The following is an 18568-nucleotide window of genomic DNA, read 5'->3' as shown; positions in this document are numbered from 1 at the left end:
CCGTTTGAATCCATTTTCAAGCGTTTAATGTCTGCACTAAGTATCCTTTAGAATAATCAGCACCGTGGCCACCGAGATTGGTTCCGACCGAGCGCCTTACAACACCGCGGCTAGAGCTAATCACCGAGGCCACGTCTATAATCACCACGGTCGGCCTCTACATTCTAGCGCGTTGCTCGGCCGGCGCGCGCCCTCTTCGTCCTCTTATTAATCGTCTGCTCGCTCCCTGAGCAGGTGCGGCCGGATGATTAGCCAATTGGCTGGGCGGTATACCCAGATAAGTCAGGACATGCTATGACGAAGCTGATTAAGCCAAATCACGCTAAGGCCGAGCTAATTAAGCCACGTCTTACTAAGACCATGCTAATGAACCGTGCAAAGCTAAGAACAAACTAATTAATACCATGATAATTAACACGACACTAATTAGGAGCGTGTAATTAAAAGAAAGATAATCATGACCTTACTCGCCCAGATCGTGTTAGTTATTGTAGCGCTAATTAGGATTATGCTAATTACCTCTGTACTATTCAGGACCTTGCGAATTAAACCTGAGTTATTAATGCCGTGGTAATTAAAACATAAACAATCATGACAGGAGTATTAAGTATGTTAGTTAGGGCCATGCTAATTAACACGACGTTAATTAGGAGACGCTAATACAAACCACACTAATTAGGAACTTCCCCGCCAAGTACGCGGTAATTATGATCACCCTTATTAGCATTATGTTAAGTACATTCGTGCTAATGAGGACCTTGATAATGAAACCTGATTAATTATTGCCGTGTTAATTAAAACATTACGAATTACGACAACTATTCACTGCCATGGTAATTAAGACCTACCCAATCAATAGCACCAATATTGAGACCGAACTGACATGGTCATTACTCCGAAACAGGCCAAGCATAGTGAGTAGACGAGCCACGTAAAAAACTCGAAGAAGGTAGGTGATCACAAGCCCCTCCAACGGCTCCAGCCTTGCACAAGTAGTGCAAGCTGACCAAATTATTTTATATGCAAAGAAGCTCCTGAGTAGCGTCCACTGCATGAAACACTTGACAGGCACACCGGCACTATGACAGTCCCGAGTTGAACTGTGGCCTTTTCAAAATCAACGAATTTGTGCCCCAGTTCGCACGTCAATCAATTTGATTGACAGACGCCTGCGACGAACATCGGGTCCGCCCACCGCGATAGCTCTTGCGGAGGATCAGTGTTCACGGCGCAACGCCAGCGAGCGGAACGATTAATCTATCAGCTTAATCGCACAGACTATGCACACACGCCCGAAGAACTAAAGGCTATATCATCACGTGGCTACGATGTCTCGCCTTCAACTTCACCGCGCTCACGATGTACCACTCACAGCCACGAAGCAAGCTCCCCTGGTGGGATTTGCGGCGAGAAATGTTATTAACTTGTTTTTGGAGACATTGTTTCTACCGATTCGTTACTACAGAACAATCTTCAGACGTGCAATGTGAGTATAGCAGTAACCTGCCCATTTCTTTATCTGTAATATTCCAGAGAAGCGAAACGAGCGTCAGCAGAGTGCTGCGTGTGCGCCCTTGTTGCCTTCGAGAGTGGAAATTTCCGTGCTGCAGGTGGAACGAAAGAATTCTTAGAAAGAGGACGAACGCCCACGAACACGCCCATGGGAGGCGCGATGATCAGTTGGCAAAAAGATAGCGCGACAATCACGCTGACTTCGCTGCACTGTTAAAATGTTGACTGAGTGGCGGCGCTGACGCGTTCGCACGCGGCGTTCCTTTGAAAACCGCCGCAAATGCCGCACATGCGTATGTGACGCCATGCTCGTTCTTGTCGCCGCATTTATCAACGCTGCTATCACGTGCTCCGCACTGTCTTCCTGTCGTGACCGCGGTAATGCGAGCTCGGAGCAAACTCGTGTGCCCGAGAAGCTCGGGCCATCCTGCATAGCACCCCAGAACGCTATGCCGGACCATACCGGCGAAATGGACATGCAGGAAGCATAACCGGAGGCAGGGATGTTAACCATTTTAGCATAACCGGTTTGCTACCCTACATGGGAAAGAGATGGAGGAGTTGGAAAGCAAGGAGAGTAAAGAGAGAGAAGGAGGGGAGAAGCACACACGCAACGTCACAGTCCGTCAATCGTGTGGTGTACGGCATCGCTATGAGTGTACAGCCGCTCGTCCAAGTCTCCTGCCCTTAAAAATTTAATGCAACAATGCCTTTGTTGCCTTAATCCTCGGCGACTTTTCAGGGTGACATTCCAGTATAGTTGCTAGCGACATCGGTCTGTGGTCAAGGTGAGTTAGAGCGATTGCGAGTCATCGTCTTTGCCCACCGTAGCGAGGACAGTCGTGGAAGATGTGCTCCAAGGCCTCCTCGCTACCACAGACCTCACGAAGAGCGTTGTCGGTCATTCCTAGTGTCCCCGCAACGAAAAGAAAATGACTTTGTGAAAGCAACTCTTGGCCATAACCGGCAGGGTAGAGTGGCCTCTCTTCGGCGGAGAATGGGCACGAGAATGTCGTTAGCACTTTGTGTTGCTAAGGCAACGAAATATAAAAAAGGACACAAACCCCTTAAATGCTTGCATGTTTTCCGCCAGCGTACGCTCCTCGTCAGCGCCCATGCTGTAGTAGAACCGGGGCCCCGGGCTGAGCTTTGCCATCCCCATCTTCTCAATGTCAGCCACAGTTCTGGCCGGGTTGACATTAGTACATGAAGCAACTGCCAGGCTTTGGCTCTCCATGATGTCAGCCTCTCCTGTCACCGAAGTGCGAGCAAGTGAACATTTCGAAGCACTGCTTCCGTGTCACGTATTTGTTACACGAGATAGGACACGGAAAACAGGAGCCAATGAAAATTAAGTGGTGGCAATAGTTAACTTCCCGAGACCAGTAAACAAAGGGGATGTGCGAGCACTTCTGGGAATGGCAGGGTATTATCAGCACTATATTCCTAATTACTCGGAGCTGGCCAGCACGCTAACTGACAGTCTCCGAAAACATGAATCGGAAATTGTTATTCGGAGCGCCGAGAGGGAGGAAGCTTTCCAAACATTGAAGAAAACTTTGCCTTCCCGTACTGTGCTTTTCGCGTCAGACTTTGGCCGAGAACTCATTCTCTAATGTGACGCTAGCAACAGAGGTCTATGTGTCGTCCTTGCCCCAATTAACGAAGGATGTGAGGAGCATCTCTGTAGGAAGCTGACACCACCAGAAGAAGCCTTCAGCAGTTCCGAGAAAGAATGTTTGTGCATTGTGTGGGTCATTGAAGAGCTAGGAGGCGATATTAAAGGCACACAATTCACGGTCGAGACTGGCCATTGTCCTCTTTCATGGCTGAATCAAATGTCGAGTAAAAACGGGAGGCTGCTGAGATGAAGCCTCAGTTTGCAAGAATACAACTTCGAGGTCAAGTATAGAAAAGGGAGCCAGAATATGAATGCCGATGTACTGAGTCGGGGATTTTAGGAGCCGAACACAGATTCTTTTTAATGTCGCTGTTTTTTTTTTCTTTTTTTGAAAAGTGTTCGTATCAACAACATCTTTTTAATTTTACTTTCCAGCAGTCGGGATGCTGAGAGCCGTGGTGAAAAAGCCTTTAATGGGCTTGACTGGGACCACGACTCCTTACACATGGGCGGCATAGGCAACATATTAATTCCAATGAAAATGCACAAACTGAGCAAAAGATCTTAGTTGCAGTTTCTACATGTCTAATGAAGCGTAAATATTGAAAATAATAAACTCAAAAGATTAAGCTGAAGAAAATAAAGTGACCTTAATTATTCCCTTACACATACGAAATCACTGAGAGTGTGTAACGATGCAAGAAATACTAGACTAGCACCAAAGAAAGATTGGGAATGTGCCCATACGCTTTCTACACTTGCAACCAAAACAGGTACAGCCAAACGTGAAACGAAAAAGAAAGAATGCTTGAAAAACAAAGAAAATTCGTAAATAAATTACAGCTATAAGTCGAAGTAACGGCACATTGAGTATAGACAGGCAGTGAAAAAGAATACGTATCTGTTATTTCACTCAGATGGCAGATGAAACGGCATTCAAGTGAAATGGCAAAAGAAAGCGCGACATTTCTTTACCGAAGTTAGTGCGCGTGCGTGGAATAAACCACGTGGGAGTGAAACGAGTTATAAAGAACGTTGCGGTGGTTTGGTTCCTAAAAGGTTGTCGCTCTTTAATCCTGCCTCGTAGCGTTTCACAAGCACTGCATCGTATTATTCTGGTAGAGTTAGTACATTCATATCGTAAAATATGGGGGTGGTGTGACCGCGACAAGGAACATTTGCGATCACTCGAACAGCATTTTTCTGTATGACGTGTAAATTACGGTTATTTGTTAGTGTTGTCGTACCCCAAACCAGGTCTCAGTAGTTAACGTGAGATAAAAACAACGATTTATAGATTAGAACTATATAAATAATAGAGGGCAATATGTGTATATGAACGGTGTGTCGTCACGTCGATATATAACCAATAGAGGTGTTCCGCAAGGTTCAATTCTAGGGCCATTCTTGTTCTTAGCTTACATTAATGATCTGCCATCCATAACATCGGAAGATTGTATCCTTTACGCAGATGACACTAACATATTTATAACAGCTAAAAACGAAAATATCCTATACCACAAAGCAACGACAGCCTTACAAAAATTATCATCCTGGCTTAATGCAAACAAACTACTCGCCAACAGCTCTAAGAGTAATTACATTATCTTTTCCCCAAAAAACACCCACCTTACTTTAAGTAATCAGCTTAAAATGAATAACACAGTACTAGAAAGGGTTAGTAATACAAAATTTCTCGGTGTCTACTTGGACGCGCAACTTCCATGGCACACACACGTACATGAGACAACACTTAAAATATACAGAAAAATACCCATTCTTTACAGGCTACGCTACATTTTCCCAATAAAGACAATGTCAACATTATATCATTCTTTCATACACTCACACATCACGTATGCTATAGTAATTTATGGATTAACCTACCCGACAACACTGAAACCCCTCAAAGTAGCACAGAACACAGCTGTGCGTGCCCTTCTCTCCATACCAAATATCCACGGAGTGAATGATGATGAGTGGGCGAAGCTGCGGAGGTTCATCGGTAAACCGTGAATCTTCCGTGAATTCTGCCCAGTACATCATCACCGACGTGAGATCGGGCGCGTTTATACTAAAGGTTCGATAAGTTATGACGACTTGCAGCTCACTTTAATTTTACATGTACGCTGTGAATTTTCATTGTTTAGAAAACCATTGCTTTAGAAAACACCTTGCGTCTTTCGTTAAGCAGCTGGCGTCTTTTTCGTTTTGCTTTAGAAACATCTGGCGTTCTTTCGTTTTGTTTTTACAAAACATCTGGCGTCTTTCGTTGGTTTATTTCATCAATCAACGGCGTTTTGAACAAAATTTTTATTGTTTAATCACGCACAGGAGAAATCTCACCAGGCACTACCTTGGAGGTAAACAATGGCTGCTAATGGGAATGAGAGACAGAAGAAGTCGGCTTTTAGCTAACACTTACACTTCTACAGAGACAGAAGAATTCGGCTTTTAGTTAACGCGCACGCTGCGAATTTTTTATTGTTCAACAACGCACAGGAGAAATCTCCCACCGGCACCACCTTGGAGGTCAAAGGGTAAGACTTGTTACTCACTACTACGAGCACGACGAGGGACGAACGGGTGCCGCCTTAAGGAGCTTCGCCCCTAAAACAGACTCAGCTTCATATGCTTATAGACTACTAAACATACAACCCATCACAGTTTGTGTCAATTATCGTGTATTACTACTTGTCTACAAACTTTTGCATAACGCTGTTCAATGTCCGTCAATAGCATTAACATATCAAACGCCCACATATTCCTTACGTTCTACTTTAAGTAAACCATTATGCATACCCCGCATAAGGACAAACTACGGATCACATTTATTTTCTTATATTGCATCAAAACTCTGGAATAGTTTACCTTGTACCATCGCAGCATCCACATCATTTCATTTGTATAAACAATGTGTTCGCGATCACCTGCAAAACTCACAATAGTAATACTTGAATTAATAAATATTATTTCGACTTCTTTGTGGTTATATGTATTTATGTATTGCTATGTTTCTATAATGTATTTATTGTATTTCGTTGCACTTTTATGTACTTATATTGCTCTGTAGCTCAGCGGTACCTACTACTGTTAAAAAACGGACCCCTGCAACTGCCTTTCACTGGGCTCTGGGGTCCTACCTGTATAATGATAACCAGTCATTATATGTATGTTACACAATAAAACTGATTGATTGATTGATTGATTGATTGATTGATTGATTGATTGATTGATTGATTGATTGATTGATTGATTGATTGATTGATTGAAGTTTCACTGCCTTGGGAAGCGAGAAACGCACCCGGGATAAAATGCCCCAAATCCTTGATATAGTGCCAGATAGCTTTTCAGTATGTGCGTTCCAAGACATGTATTCATCGAAAATTATTCCCCGACGCCTAATACGCGGTACTATCTCATGTTCTGAACTGCGAAGTTTTAATGGCACATGACACGGGCTTTGTTAATTTTTAGTACTGAAGTATACAGCTTTTGTTTTAGGGGCGAAGCTCCTAAAGCCGTGGGTGTGTCCGTCCTAGCTCGTACGTGACTGCCTAGTTCGATGACTCACTCGCGCGTGCCGTCACGTGCACGTGAGTGACGTGCACGTGAGTCATGCACGAGGCGGCTGCAAAACGCATCAAGCAAACTCAGCCCGAAACTGCCGATGCGCGGTTTAAGCGAGACTTTCTAGACGTTTCGTTCGGCCACAGTTCTGACGTGTGCGACAGATTGTGGTTTTCCAACAATTTAGTCACGATTTCTTCAATCAAGAACGACAACGCTCGAGCCACTGCCACCGCCATGCTGCAGTCCGCGTTCCCCACCGCCGCCATCAGCAGTGAGTACAAAGTTTGTGCGAGCTGTAAAGGTTCCCTGATGGCCGGAAAGGTGCCATCTATGAGCGTCTCCCACGGTTTCAAATATCCACCGAGACCGGATCACTTGCCTCTGCTGAACCCCGTGGAAGAACGACTGATTGCGCCTCGTCTACCGTTCATGAGTATAAGGCGGTTGACACATGGGAGCTGTCAGTACGGCATCAAGGGACAAGTGGTTAGCGTGCCGATAAACGTCCCCAACAAACGAACAAGAACAAAATAAAAGTTGATTTTGTATAATATACGCACAGTCTTACGTCTTTCTAATGATGTAATGGGCTAACTTTCACGGGAGGGTTACGGTTTACCGATGATCTCCCCCTCTCGAGCTTCGCCCACTTATAATCACTCATTCCGTGGACATTGGTGTGATTTTTGATGTGTTTAATTTTAAACAGTTAATGCATGTCTATGCAGCAAACTTTACCAGTACCTGACTTGCGTCATTAAGTTTTTGTAATTTTTAACAGTAAGAAGTAAGGTTGTATCAGCGTATATAATACATTTTACAGACGTGTGAACTTTGACAATTATATATACACATACATATACACACACACACATACATACATCTACATATACACATACACACACACACATACATACATCTACATATACACATACACATACATACATCTACATATACACACACATACATACATCTACATATACACATACACACACACATATATATATATATATATATATATATATATATATATATATATATATATATAAAGGCCCTAATAGCCTACCTTGCGGTACACCCACTGAAATTTTAGTAAACTGGAGGTACAACTGCTGACTACCTTCTGCTGCCGATACATTAGGCATGATTCAATAAGTTGTAGGAAAACACCTCGAAAGCCATAGTGTGCGCATTGCTTTCGCAATGTAATGGGATTTATTGCGTTGAACGTCTTTGAGAAGTCTATGAAGATGCCTAAAGTGTGTAGTTCGCGTTCAAAAACATTAGTATAAATTCCTTCTGCTGTAAAGAGCATGTTCCGTCGTACGGCCTTTGGTAAAACCGAACTGTAGAGTGGTGTTGCGGTGGTTATCTAGGAAAGAATCCATACGCTTTTGAATCAGTTTTTCGAGTCGTTTTGATATTACTGGAAGTATAGATATCGGCCGGTATTTGTTAAGTGCATTTTTATCTCCTCCCTTGTACAACAACCACTTTTCCAATTTGCACCTTTTGTGGGAAAATTCCATTGGAAGAAACAAGATTAAAGATATGTTCTAATAATTCAGCAATGATATCTAACGCGCGTGTGATGGGCTTAATATGCGTATCATGTGCGTGACAGCACCTGCTTTTTTTCACAGACGAAAAAATATTTGCAACTTCGCTGGCTCCTGTTGGCGCCGAAAACGCACTCTCATTGATCTTGTCCGATGAATATGTGGTACAAGCTAAATTGCGCTGTTCCTTTGCTAGAGATACAACATAATCATTGTATAAGTTTGCTAAATCATCATTACGAATAACGTCACCGCCTATCAGTAGGCCTGAAGTCATCACCGTTAAGGCGAAGAAACTTATATAGCCTAGACTAAGCTGTCTTGTTTACTCATTACATCTGTGTTGTAGATGTCGTTTCAGTATTTTCTCTTTTCGTAACGCAACAGATTGTTTACTTTATTTCGTTGACCTTTGAAACGTTGAAGCGTTTCTTCGTTATCGCTTTTCAGAAAATTTTCGAATAATTTATTTTTACGTTTTATTTCCTTAAAACAAGTTTTATACGGCCACGGTTCTTTAGCATTGCGCGTATGCTCGAGCTGTTTGTACGGAAAGCATTTCTTTTAAACCCTTATCAGTTTTTCATGAAAAAAAAAATTATTGGCAAGTTCTGGTTATTGCTCGCAATGTACGTCTGACCGACTGATTAACGACATCTTCCTGCGAAATGCAGCCAATGTATATTCATTAATACCTTGAATAACCATTGGTTCTCCGAGTTGAAATGGCGCATGATTCACGGCGGTGCGGCCTTCACCCTTTTTACATGACACACCCTTTATTTCAACGTTGTTAATTCTCGAACGCTGTTCCATGTCAGCCAGTTTAGTAGTCAGTTCATCATTAGATTTCTGCAGAAACTTGTTTTCAGCTTCGGCGAGTTCATGCTTCTTTTTCATTTCTTCATAAAAAATGCTGATGGCAGAGACACTTTCACGAAGCTGTTCAATTTCAGCTCGAAGCTGTTGCACTTCGCGTGACAGTTCAGCATTCGACGGCATCATGTAAATGTAACAATAACTACAGTGCTCCCTTTAACTACTCGCAGCAGCAATCGCGACAACAAAAGCCGGAGAAAAATCAGCGGTGCAAACAATGCTCAACCAACCTGCGCAAATGAAGGACGTTGCTCAGTGGACTTGACTTCCTGCTGCCACGACTGCCACTGCCGAAATGCGGCTACACGAGCACAGTGTTGAGCTTAAGCAGTGTATCCGGTAGGTGTCCTCGCAGTCCGCGCTGGCGCAGAAGCTCGCTCCAGGTGGCTGTAGCGACAAGGTAGTGACGTTGCTCGACCAGATATTCCAAGTACACGGGACGAGAAATTCAGAGCATATCCCGATAGCCCGAATAGCCGATCCAGATAACCGTCACAATCTGCACAAGTCAACAACTGCGCAAAGCAAGAACGTTGCTCAGTGGACTTGACTTCCTCTTACCACGACTGCTACTGCCATCGCTGACTAAGCCGGAAATTGAAATAACGGCATTTAATTTGTATTTTCGAGAGCTGACCAAAACTGAATAAAAGACGGCTGATCCCTCCGTCATAGGAATCGGTATAACACAAAAGTGAAACTTGTCGTCAGAGAAGTAGTTGATTGTTTACAGTGCATTGGTATATGAGAGCGTGCACAACGTCTATTGTTGTTTGGAAGGTATAGCACCGCTTGATATAGCACCGCTTGGCTGCTAGAGCTATAGCTACCTATTCCTCTCGTGTTGAGTTCGGGGCTCTGAAGGAGAGCCCAATTGACCTGAGCATGCTGGTGATTGACAGCCGCCGTGTAATACCCCTCTGAGCCCGGTCCGGCAACGTCCACATAGAAGACGCCTCGCTGAGACCCATATATATCTGCGCGCCAAGTCTTTTACTCAGGCCTTTCGTCGGCCTTCGTGAGTGTGAGTGTCCATGTGAGTGACCGCTACACCACAGCGGCGGACACAAGGAAAGTGAGGAAACTGAACACAGAACACCCTGGAAGACGCTCAACTACCATCCACTCGTCCACGTGGTCCACCATGCGGATCACGTGGATTAATCAAAAACCGGCGTCAGTGCTTCCTACAATAAATCTGCTGAGAGAACCAGGCCTCTCATCATTACGGTGACTTCAACATTGATTTATCAAGGCCCAACAACGCTTGGTCCTTATACTGCGTGAAAGACGGATTGGATGTGGAGAGAGCAAAAGACCTCGCTGCCATGTCCACGATAGGAGGCATCATAGATCATTTCATCGTAAGAGGCATCCACGATTTCCACTGCCTGCACTATAACTCGTAATTCACTACACTTGCCTCCTCATAACCGCGATCACGAACGGATCCGATTAACAAGTCCGGTCGAGCTGCTAGTGCACACTGATCACGGTGACGATGACCTTCTTCAAGAACTGTCAAGAACCCCTTCTACACATACACACGGGTTCGTGAAACGTGCGTGCGTTCTCCATAATAACGGACAAGTATAAGCATAACACCTGTAACTGTGACTGTAACCTACGTGCAGTGCGCCTGCGCGGGCCACTCGGCTGTGTATATATTGTTACAAGAATGTTTCACTCTGCCGAAGCAAGGAAGGCACCAAAGAAGACGACGTGATGTTGCTGTGTGCGGCACGCTCTCCGCCATCTTGTCTAACGCTTAAGCGTTGTGTAAATATATTGTAAATACGCACTGCTTCCCTGTGTGCCTTCACGTAACATTTTGGTGGAGGTGCTCGACTCGAGAATATCTAGGGAAACTTGCCTGAATGAAGCTCAGTTGCGAGTAACGCCTGTCCTGTGCATCTGTGTTCCTTCTATGTCCTGTCCGGATTCGCGCTATCCAGTATTGAAGAATATAAGCACTACATATCAGCTTACCGCGCCTGGTGTTTTTAACACCCATGTTACTGTTGCCATCGTTACACAACTGTAAACAACTGGTTATATAATAGATATGCGACTCTTCAACATATGAGTGTGCGTATAGCACTTCCATATTTCTCTATCGTCATTCCATAACGTTCCGCTCAATGTGAAAAATTACTGTACAGTCACCATTGCGCGCATGCTTCGCATAACATCGATTTTAACGGTACGTGAGATCTGCCAAATTTTTTTGCTTCAGGTGGTGATGGGAAGGTGTAAAGCCAGTTTTGTTGCCTTTATTATAATTACATCAATTTTCTTTTCGTGTGTCTTTGTAGAACGGAGGCAGGGTGCAGCATATACGACCCGACTGGTCACGGAGGAATGGACTAGCCGAAGCGCATCTTTGCCCCGCAACCCACCGCGTTTGTCTGCGACGCGTCGAATCATACGGCCCACCTACTCTGCGCCCTGCTTGAGTTATGCGGGAGGTAGGACTGTGTGTGTGGTGTATGAAGAGCCCCAAGATAGCGAGTTCTTTCACTCGCCTGATTGGACCTTGTCCAAAGAAGAATCTTATGTTCAGAAAAGCGTGTTAGACCAAATACTACCAGATCCAAGAGACATTGTACGAATGTGCGTTTAGAATAAATCTAAACGATTCAAAGCTCTCATTACTCTACTACGTGACAGAAGCATGGAGCTGTCCCTACTTCGCATTTGTGCAGAAAAAGATAAAGTAAACGACTCAGAGATCTACCCATACTACGTTCTGCATGATGGGAGGGCAACTAGGTGGTGGTTTCTACTACGGGAGAGTGCTAAGCCGTCCCTAAATGTACTGGTCGCCCATTCCACAGGCCCTCGACGGCTTCCGGTTTTGTGCGTCGACGTAGCCTAGTAGCACTGGCAAGGAACAAGACCCTAGGCGAGTAGCCCGCACATTTTCAGCACTTTTCTCCGTGTGTCTAGCCAAATATTTAAAAAAAAAAAACACTCTTCTGAGCTATACACAAGATTAAAAGGGGTACCCTTCAATTTCATGCGCCTCCTTTGTATCAGAAAACATAAAAAGAGACTATTCTTACTCTGAGACAACTTCAAAACACGCTTTCCGCTTCGGCGTTACAGACCGATAAATGAAGTGACCGGAAGTTTATTTGAGTACAACGCTTGCTGCTACCATCGCAATCTTGAAACCAAGGAGGTTTTAAAAAGAAACTTTCACCTCCTTGCTTGAAACTGGAGCTCATCAATCATGCCAGTTGCGAAACAGCGTTCCGAACCCGAACATGCCTACGGTCGATTCTGCGAGGGCCTCCAAATTGTCGCGCCATCTCAGAGCAGCAATACAAAAAATAGATTCCGCGGCGCCACCCCTGCGTGCGCTCCTCCCAAGCTGTTCAACACCGCACGCAGTGATGGAGTCGTCAGGACCATTTATTACAAGCGAAGCAGCTTTTGCTCGGGGCTGTGTCCGGTGGTGGCGTCCGCGCTCCACTGCGCATGCGCGTGCCCTCCCCTTCTCCCTCCTCTCCCACGCTCCACCCTTCTCGTGCGCCTCATTCTTTCCTGCAAAACGCCGCGATGAGCGCCAGCGCATGCGCATCCAGTGCCCCTCTCTCTCCTCTCCTACGCTCCCCACCTCTTGCGCGCCTCATTCTCTCCTTCGACGAGTAGGCAGCAGCGACGCCTCCGGCGTCTTGACGTGGCACGACGGCCGATGGCCGCCTCTGCTTCTGTGGCTCTAGACGCGGGGCGCTCGGGCTCTCCTTCCCCCGCTGAAGAATCCCACGACGACACCAATGGCATAGACTGCAGAGAGGCAGACGCACATGATCTTGCGACTTTGCGGGAGTCGAATACCTCGGGCGCCCGCAGTTCGACGCAGCGGCAGCTAGATGGAGACTGGAAGACAGTGCTGATTCTACACCAGAGGATGGCAAAGGCTCGAGAACGCAATAAAAAAATTACGCCATCTCCCGCTCAAGCGGACCATCTCCCCGCTGCTTCGCATCCATACATGGTCCCCTTTAGCGGGAGATGGTGTAATTTTTCTTTGTCGTATTGCGTTAGCAACTGCATTGACACTCTCGGCGGATTTTTATTGCGATAGCAATTATTTTGGCACTCTCGGCGCATTTTTGCCGTCGCCGTCATGTCCCGGATATGTATGTGTATGCGTATATATAAACAAGGCACAAAGAAAAATAAAGCAGGAAAAAAATTACGAGGTGCCCGGCCGGACCGGGAATTCGAACCAGCGACCCCTCGCTCCCCAGCGCGCTGTGTTAGACAACTCAACCACGCGCCATGTATGTCCCGGCGAAATAACGGCGAGCTGCCTATGTTCACCATTTACCGCTGCTACTACGCATATCTCGAAGGATCTTCAGCGTGTTTTTTATCATGCAACGTTCCTACATTTTATTTTAATTTCAAAACTGCCCTTGATACGCGCACGACAACGTGGCCCCTCCCTGTACCCACTCATGATGTGGAAAGAAAAATTACACCATCTCCCGCTAAAGGGGGCCATGAGGCGATGCGAAGCCGGAGCACTTGCACGATCGCGTTCCGTTGTCGTTCGTTGGGCATGATACCGACCTCGCGTCGTGGAACGCGAAGAGGAACGCTAAGCACGTCGTGTCTTCCCTCTGGCCTGGCCGTTATTTCTCACAGGGCGAGGGGGAACGCGGTCGACAGGCGCGCGAGAGGGGGGAGCATCGGAGAGGAGAGGGGGAGGGGACGCGCATGCGCTGGCGCTCATCGCGGCGTTGTGCAGGAGGAGAGGAGAGGGGGAGGGGAGGGGAGAGGGGGAGTGGAGAGGAGGTGTTTGGGGAGGAGGTTGTGGGGAATGTTTGCGCTTGCACAGTAAGGGTGGTCATGCCGCAACCACCACCACCGGATTGAACTCCGCCATAAGATGCTTCGCATTTTAAAAAAAGAACACTGGGCCCACCTTGCGCCAGACGCCCCCGTGTGGCAGGAGACGCAGAGGGGTCCCTCCACGCGCCGCAGTTTAAAAGAAAAAGAAATGCCTAAGAGCGTATGATTCTCCATTTTCGACACGCAGTTTTGGCCAGTTCACCAGAGTAGGTATGCGCCATAACTTTGAGGAAACAAACATTGTCGACACTTTCAGCGCGTTGCTCAAGCACAAAGACGTAACAACTGCGAGCTTTGTTACTTCACGCTTGCCCTGGGTATACCTGTGCCTTCCTGTGTATGCCTGTGCATGTATACCTGTGCTTCAGCGGTGCGCTGCCAGTATCGCGCTGCTTGTCGTTCGTCGTGTGACCTTCCAATTTCTTGCTATCTCATTCATTGCTTCGCCCTTGCGGCGAAACTGTGACTTTCAGGGGCGAAGCTCCTTAAGGCGGCACCCGTTCATCCCTCGTAGTCGTAGTCGTAGTAGTCGTAGTCGTAGTGCGTAACCAGTCTTACGCTTTGACCTCCAAGGTGGTGCCGGTGGAAGATTTTTCCTGTGCGTTGTTGAACAATAAAAAATTCGCAGCGTTAGCTAAAAGCCGACTTCTTCTGTCTCTCATTCCCATTAGCAGCCATTCTTTACCTCCAAGGTAGTGCCTGGTGAGATTTCTCCTGTGCGTGATTAAACAATAAAAATTTTGTTCAAAACGCCGTTGATTGATGAAATAAACCAACGAAAGACGCCAGATGTATTGTAAAAGCAAAACGAAAGAACGCCAGATGTTTCGAAAGCAAAACGAAAAGACGCCAGCTGCTTAACGAAAGACGCCAGATGTTTTCTAAAGCAATGGTTTTCTAAACAATGAAAATTCACAGCGTACAAGTAAAATTAAAGTGAGCTGCAAGTCGTCATAACTCATCGAACCTTTAGTATAAATGCGCCCGATCTCACGTCGGTGATGATGTACTGGGCAGAATTCGCGGAAGATTCACGGTTTACCGATGAACCTCCGCAGCTTCGCCCACTCATCATCATTCACTCCGTGGATATGCTGTGATTTTTTTTTATCAACAGATGACGCGAGAATCAGCAGACCACGCAATTTCGGCCAATGGCGAGTTCGGATTTTGATACATGGGCCTATGGGGAGTTTGTAAACTGCGATGATTTTAAAAACTAAATAATTCAGCACTGAAACTTTCACCCCTACATAACCACGCTTCCTAATACCGCTATACTTGACCGAGTTTCTGATGAACATTTAATGTCTTCAGGCAATGAATGCATAAATTTGAACAGTAGTCCCACCTTTACCGCGTACATCTTATCATTTTACCTCATTCCTTAAGCCTACTTATCTCCTTCTAGGTGCCTGCTCGTAAATGATTACAGTAGTCATCAATAAAATAGTACACAGCTTGGTGACATCTTGGCGTCGTTGTGGTTGTGAGGCTTTGTTTCCTGGATCGTACCCGCGGCGTCCGCTTTCGTAATTAGTTCCGCTAAACTCGGGTGGCACATAAGAAAATTCTTTCAACCCATTCATAACAATTATTTTAGTGTCGATTATTGCGTTTGAACAGCGAAGCTGTTTAGCAAGTCGTTTCTTGTCCGACGAATCAGAAAGCTGTCATCATAAACGGGTATGTGCCACACAAACGGGATAAATCCCACTACTGACCACTGGTCCACTAAAAGTGAAGAAGGCAACAGTTAGCCCAACAACAAATGGCTGCGAAGCGACGGCGACGAGCCGATGACCCAAAGTACGCACAAAGATAGAATACTAGGGAATGGAAAGGCAACGGCGGATGCCAGAAGACCCCGAAGCGATGGAAGGCCTACGCCAACGACTACGTGCCCGTAGATCTACGAGAGATTTGAACGCTTGGTTTCAGCGCGAGTTTCTGTCTCTGGAGTTTGGACAACCGTGTCGTGACTGTGACTGTCTGTGGTTTAACACGAACCTCTCTGCGCTGAGAATCAACGTAGAAACAACCTAGCATCACCTAGCTGAAGCCTAGCAACAACCTAGAAGCAACCTAGAACATGCATCACCTAGCTAACGCTTCGAAAAAACTTAGAAACAATCAGATTAGTCTTCAGAATCGTCCAATTTCAAGCCTTGCGCGCCTTAGTGCAAGCTTCGCCCATTTCTTTCTCACCAATTTCGCTTTTACGGTATCATACGTTCGGTAAAGTAGAGCACGTTGTTTCTGCTATTGTTTCTCGCAAATCTTGCTTTTGCAGTAATTGATGGCCCTTCCTGTGCACGTCGATAACAGCCTGCGCTTTGCAGCAGATGCATACGCATTTCTTTACCTCGTCTACATTTTGTCTAACTCCACCTTTTCGTTACACGTGCCAAAATTTCACGTTTTTAAAGTGAACCTTTATATGGCTCAGCGAAAAAAAAAATCCGGCGGTCCAGTGTACGCACAAAACTCTTAGCGCGTATGGGCCACAGAAATTGTGCAAGTCCCACTACTCACCACTGTTCCACTAAAAATGAAGAAGTCATCCGCGGGCGTAACCCTATGTGCCACAGAAATTGGGCAAATCGCATTACTCACCGATTCCCCTCTATAAATGTAGAATGGAACACAGGGATGACAAAGACCGATTAAGATTTCTCAACAGACGTAAGGAACTGCGACATCAGTTATATGGACAGTCTCGGCTGGTTTTTGCCGTCACTGCCGCCGCCGTCATGCACCGTCTATGTATAAGTATTGTATATATATAAAAGTCCCAAAGAAAAATAATTCAGAAAAATGCTTCCGAAGCGCGGAACCGAACCAGTGACCTCTCGCTTCGCAGCGCGTGGCCGTAACCACTAAGCCACAAAACGCAGATCCTTCAGGTAGCTAACGGCGAGCGTTTGTACACACCCTTTACCGCTGGCAGTACTCCGAGACGGCAGGCGCTTTTAAGCGTTTCTTCATTACCAGCGAGATGGCGCGAGGAGCGCAACGGGCTCATTTAAAAGTCGTCGGCCAGCTCGCTCGCTTCTTTTAATATTTGCGCAGGGAGAGCCTTGCCCTTCCTCTGTCTGCTCGCGCGGTTATCTCGTGGTGAGGGGAGGAGGGATGTCCGTGCTGATGTTAAGGAGCGTACGAGATAGATAGAGCAAATTAGAAAGTCACTCGAGCTCAAGGGACGCCGCTAAACGAACAAACAGAACATGAGTGCGAACTATCAAGTGTCACAGCTCGACACTTGAAGCACGCTAGTTTCCTTCGCTGCTTCGGCCGCCTTTGCAACAGGAGCGCTGTTCAAACAGGGTATCCATTGGCGAGCCTCACTTCGTATAGCATTACAGTTTCTTGCTATCGCATTCATTGCTTCGCCCTAGCGGCGAAACTGTGACTTTTTAACAGCGTTGTCAAATTGTTTAACAGCGTCTGTAACACAGTTGTCTTTCTATCGTAAACATGCTGCGAATCCAATTCTTTTTAGGGGCGAAGCTCCTTATGCCGTGGGTCTGTCCATCCTCCGTTTGTTTGTAGCGTTGTAGTAGCCACCTCTAGTTCGTGAGAAGCGCGCGCTCTGGTATGCAGTAGAAGAAGAAGACGACGTTGACGAGTGAGACTCTCGTGCTTGTTCACCTGTGTGGCATTCTTTCAACTTTACTGCGCGCGTTCTGGTATGCAGTAGAAGGAGAAGACGACGTTGACGAGTGACACTCTCGTGCGTGTTCGTCTGTGTGGCGTTCTTTCTTCTTTACTACATCTCGTGTTTTCAACGACATCCGAAGACAACATTTCAGAAGTAACGCGCCATGAGGCTCCCTCTTGGCACGCTTTCTCTTTAGCTCGGAGTCGCCAGATGGAAGACAAGGCTGCGGAACGGAGGGCACGGAAGGCGGCGGCAGCGCGCGCTCGCAGACAGAATCCTGAGGTGAGAGCCCGCGAGGCCGAAGCTGCACGTCGACGCCGCGAAGCAGATTCCGCCGTTCGAGCCCCGAAAAGCCGAAGCTGCTCGACAAGCTGCACGGCTGCGGCGAGAAGACCCCGCCGTTCGAGCCCGCGAGGCCGAAACTGCTCGACAAGCTGCAGGGCTGCGGCCAGAAGACCCCGCCGTTCGAGCCCGCGAGGCCGAAGCTGCTCGACAAGCTGCAGGGCTGCGGCGCGAAGACCCCGCCGTTCGAGCCCGCGAAGCCGAAGCTGCACGGCTGCGGCGCGAATCGGATCTTCAAAATGTGAATGACCGTGAAGCGGCGAGAAAGCGCGCGTACCGGCAGGCAGAGCCCGAGGCTGTGTGAGCACGTGATGTGGCTGCAAAACGCATCAGGCGGGCTCTGCCCGAAGGCGCCGACGCGCGCTTCCAGCGGGACTTCCTTGATAACAGTTTCGGCCATAGCTGCGGTGTGCGCAACAGATTGTGGCTCTCAAACAATCTAGTCACAATATCTTCCATCAAGAAGCACCACGCTCGCGCCAATGCCATCGCCGTGCTGCAGCGCGAGTTCGCTCCGCCCCACTCATCATCATTCACCACGTGGATATGCTGTGA

General features: G+C 46.7%; 1 protein-coding gene across 1 annotated transcript in view; it reads right to left on the bottom strand.

Moving 5' to 3' along the window:
* The window catches only part of LOC119399655 (2-Hydroxyacid oxidase 1), a 51605-nt gene extending 42103 nt beyond the window's left edge, over positions 1-9502 (bottom strand). Inside the window, exons 1-2 of the mRNA XM_049417804.1 lie at positions 9375-9502; positions 2577-2763 (exon numbers count right to left, since the gene is read on the bottom strand). Coding sequence (XP_049273761.1) covers positions 2577-2749 — 173 coding nt within the window. The 5' untranslated portion in view covers positions 2750-2763; positions 9375-9502. The remainder of the gene's footprint in view (positions 1-2576; positions 2764-9374) is intronic.
* Positions 9503-18568: the final 9066 nt, after the last annotated feature.

Source organism: Rhipicephalus sanguineus, chromosome 7, assembly GCF_013339695.2.
Source record: "Rhipicephalus sanguineus isolate Rsan-2018 chromosome 7, BIME_Rsan_1.4, whole genome shotgun sequence".
NCBI lineage: Eukaryota > Metazoa > Arthropoda > Arachnida > Ixodida > Ixodidae > Rhipicephalus > Rhipicephalus sanguineus.
This window is presented reverse-complemented; position numbering and strand designations above follow the sequence as displayed.